At 43.3% G+C, this 4,129-nt stretch overlaps 1 protein-coding gene across 1 annotated transcript; it reads right to left on the reverse strand.

Moving 5' to 3' along the window:
• Nucleotides 1-110: 110 nt before the first annotated feature.
• RPL7 (ribosomal protein L7) lies at nucleotides 111-3,300 on the reverse strand. The gene is made up of 7 exons (XM_036998025.2): nucleotides 3,187-3,300; nucleotides 2,309-2,417; nucleotides 1,859-2,025; nucleotides 1,203-1,340; nucleotides 942-1,051; nucleotides 435-644; nucleotides 111-170 (listed from the first exon to the last, which is right to left on the reverse strand). Exons 1-6 carry the CDS (start codon nucleotides 3,237-3,239, stop codon nucleotides 436-438), a joined length of 786 nt encoding a protein of 261 aa, XP_036853920.1. The 5' UTR covers nucleotides 3,240-3,300; the 3' UTR covers nucleotides 111-170; nucleotide 435.
• Nucleotides 3,301-4,129: the final 829 nt, after the last annotated feature.

Raw genomic sequence — 4,129 nt, forward strand, 5'->3', positions numbered from 1 at the left:
CATGCAACAGGCCAATGATCTGGCTTAACTTTATCACACACCAAGATTTGCCACAATAATTACCAGACAGCAGAGGCCAGCTAACAAAAAGTCACCAAGACAACAATACATTTCAATTTGAAAGCACTCACTGTTTATTAACTGACCAGATAACAAAAATAGGTAGATACCTGAAAGAAAAAAAATAAGCCTGTTAAAGAAACCAGCTTAATAGCTAAGAATTCAAATTTTAAGGAAGCTATCAATTTTTATTTTTAAGTAGAAACAAAACACAAGCCTTTTCTTTCCTCCATAAATATACTCAAAAGAAAGGAATAACCAAACCAATTATACAAATAATAGTTTATCTTATCAATATTTACTAGAAAAAGTATTTTAGATAACCACTTTTATTATAGTATTTAGTAAATTTTTCCCAGGACATAGCCGCTCACCTTAATTCATCCTTCTAATAAGCCTGTTGATCTGGTCTTCCCTGTTGCCAGCATCTCCACCCTCTACAAAATGGGTGGTCTTTTTCTTCATTCCACCTCGTGGAGAAGATAACTTGAAGGGCCACAGGAAATTGTTTGCTTCTTTGAAACGTTTTCCAACAGTATAGATCTCATGAATCAGATCCTCCATGCAGATAATGCCATATTTACCTGAACATTTTAAGACCATTTAAGATTATTAAAATTGTTAATGGTTTTTTAAGATTAAATCTTAAGACTTTCAAAAAGCACTAACAGGTTAATCAAGAATAAAGCAACCAAGAAGAAAATACATGGCTGTATTTTACAAAAGTTCAAGAAAGCCAATGAAATCATACCCTTACATTTTCTAGAGACTTAAGTATTGTAGGGAATATGGGAAAGTTCATGATAGTGAGAAATGCTGGGCCACAAGATGCCAGAAAATATCAACTTTGTCTAACTTTTCCCTAAAAAGGCAGAACCTACCAAGAGATCGAGCAATCAATGTGTTATCCGTCAGAGCAATTCGTTTCTTGTTGATTTTGCCATAACCACGCTTATAGATGAGTTCATTTACTGACTTTAGGTTTGGGTACCTGAAATATGAAATACAAAAAACCTATTAAAATAAAGGTTGAATCAAAAACCTTTTCTTGGCTGAACAGGTTATCACTCAAAACTCCCAGAGTTCATCTTGTTGATGTAGCCACTTTACCAAACAGAAACCAAAGGAAAAGACAGACTTACCCCCATGCAATGTATGGTTCCACAATCCTCAGCATGTTAATGGAGGCCTTGTTGAGCTTAACAAAGGTGCCATTGAAGATCTGGCGAAGGCGAAGAAGTTGCAACACCTTTCGAACCTTTGGGCTCACGCCATTGATACTGCAATGAAAAAAAGACCAGAAATTGAATTTGGGTTTTGTCAGAATTTTTATTAATAAAGGACAGAAAATCCTATTTTGGGCAAAGTCCTACCTAGAGAGACAGAATTCCTCTGTCAGAAAGACCACTGGCATTTTTCTTTTAGTCAGCTGTTCTGCCACCCCTCCCAACTTGCCCCATCCCAAAGTAAACTGGTGTTTAGACACATACCTGATATTTAAAAGTTCCCCCTGGCCCTTTTACTCCTTCCTCGTTTTGTACACCTTTATTACAGGCACTTATAAGCCTATTTAACGACTTTTGAAGTTAATCTCAAGTTCACCAAACTCAAGACCTCAGTTAAAAAACAGGTAAGGGTTTTGGGCACAGGACTAGCAACTAAACCATGAAAATAACTCCCCCTTGTTCTAGTTACTCCCAAAACATTTTTATTCCAATGTTTCAGAACCAAAGCCTCCAGAAGTTGGGATTGCATAGCTTTCCCTTTAAAGCTAGAATGCAGTATAAACTGAACTTACCCTCTGATTCTGATGACAAATGCCAATTTGGGTTCTGCAGGTACATAGAAGTTGCCAGCTTTTCTTGCCATCCTAGCCATTCGAATCTCAGTTCTGTACATCTGCCTATATTCCTTGTGATAGTGCTTAGCTTTTTCATAGATAAGCTTCCTTCTTGCCTTTCGAAGCTGAAAATCATTATTGGTTATTCATCTGATTTTTACCTCCAAAACATAATTAGCATTAAACAGCTCTTTCAAAGAAAAAAACTTTCCCTCGAAACTTTTCTCGCCCCAGTATGCATTAACATTCTACGAGCTAAACAGCTACCTTTATTTCAGAATGCCATTTTAAGGAGCTAAGCCAAACTCTCTGGTACAATACATAAACATGTCTTGCTAATAAAGAACAAACTTTTCAATCCCGACTGCAAAGCCTCTTCTTATATTAAGTGCCAAAAAGTTTACTTACCATCTTTTGCGCAAACTTCTTTCTCAGGCGCTTGATCTTCAACTCTGCGAAATTCCTTCGCTTTTTCTTCAGGGTTTCTGGCACAGCAGGAACCTTTTTTTTCTTCTCTCTGGCAACAGCAAACAAAACGGTATTAATATAAGTTCCCAGCGCTTCATTACTCCCATTCTACACTAAGCATACACTTTGTCGTTTTACAGAACTATGTCATTAACTCTCAACACCTATATTTTTTGCTACTCTAACATATTTTAGTGCCTAAGATACAGATTCTAGGAAATTTCTGACAATAATCTTCACCTTTAAAATGGGCTACTTTAATTAAACGTCCATCACAAAGACAACAATTCACCTAATCCACGAACTGTCCTGGCCTCCCACAACAAAATTATATACAGCAAAAATTAGCAAAGCGTACAAACTGATGGACCGCCACAAGACTCTTGATCCCTAGACTCTCAAGGAGTCTAAGAGGGCTCGGGATTGTCATTTTAAAAAACCAAAACCCCCAACTACTACCCTGGTTCGAGTCTCAACCTACACAGGCGGAAAAGAAAAGCATGACAGCAGGGCCAGCTGAGCCACGGACCAGTTGAGAACGAATCCAATTCAGAGGCTCTGTTCCTCCTCTAAATAACGGAGGGCTGGAACAACCCACCGATTCCGAACACAACTCAGCTCCCACACCTTGTTCCCGGTATCGCCAAAACCTCCGCCCCAAGGCCGCCTGCATCCCAGCTTAGCCTGGAGCCACCACTAACGTCACACACAGATAATTGGGCAAAGATGCAGCTACAGCTGGAGCGGAGAAAAACGAGACAAAAGATCTCTGATTTCACGGATGGATTAGGATTCTCGAGAAAACGAAGTTCACTTACTTTGCAGTCTCCATGGCTCCAGCCGGAAAAAGAGGAGGTTTGCGCATGCGCATGGCTCACTTAAAGACGACGAGCGTGAAGCCCCATGACTCATGGGTGTCCCTGGATAAGCCAGAAAAGAACTCAGAACTGAGAACTCGCCTTGCAGACGCAAAATTAAGAACTTCCTGATTCAGTCTCTTAACGATCAGTTTCCGGATAAATCTGTATTGAAAAATGCATGCACTGATTAGACTCTTTAATCATTATGACAAGACCACAGCGCTAATACTTTGATCGCTTGGGGTCCTAGTCTCTAGGCAGCGTTGGCAAGGTACGGCTCAAATTCCATCCAGCAATGCACGCAAACGAGACGCTGCACGGGTGTGAACTACAAGTCCCGGCATGCAGCTCTTCCACTGCCCGCCAAACGGGAGGGCAATGCCTGACCGGGACCGTAGGCAACCACCGCGGAGATTATTCCAGCCAGGAAAAATGAGCGTCTTCTGGCCCACGTTACAAAAGGCTAGCTGCGATTCTAAGTCGCTCCCGAGACTCAACTTTTGCCCGCCTTCTCGGCTCTCTGCCAGCCCTAGTCTGACCGGCAACCCCTCTGCCGCGCTGCTGAGGTCCTTCTCTTCGTTCCTCCAGACTGTCGGGCTGTCTTCCGCAGCGCCTGACCGCAGGCGGGGCTGTCCTGAATACCCTAGTTAACGAAAGTAACGAGATAGGGGCAAGCAAGGACCGTCGGCTGGAGAAGGATGGCCGAGGCACTGCCGACTGCTGGGCTTGGCAGGCGGAGGCTGGGACATACCACGGCAGGGGGCGTGAGCAGCGAAGGGAAGTGCGACGGAGGCTGGAGGCTGCGGCCACGGCCATGTGAGAGGGGCTGCCCCGCCGCGGTTCGGCGGACGGCGGGCGGGGGGCTGGGCGGGGGGCTGGGCGGGGGGCGGGGTGCGCCCGG

This window comes from Manis javanica, chromosome 2, assembly GCF_040802235.1.
Source record: "Manis javanica isolate MJ-LG chromosome 2, MJ_LKY, whole genome shotgun sequence".
Taxonomy (NCBI): Eukaryota; Metazoa; Chordata; class Mammalia; order Pholidota; family Manidae; genus Manis; species Manis javanica.

What these genes read in the sequence shown, in the direction of transcription:
- RPL7 (XM_036998025.2), bottom strand. Translation starts at nt 3,239, where the DNA reads ATGCGCATGCGCAAACCTCCTCTTTTTCCGGCTGGAGCCATGGAGACT. An exon ending in AGAAGTTTGCGCAAAAGATG is followed by an intron (nt 2,026 to 2,308) that starts GTAAGTAAACTT and finishes AATGATTTTCAG; the next exon opens with CTTCGAAAGGCAAGAAGGAA. An exon ending in ATTGATTGCTCGATCTCTTG is followed by an intron (nt 645 to 941) that starts GTAGGTTCTGCC and finishes TAAAATGTTCAG; the next exon opens with GTAAATATGGCATTATCTGC.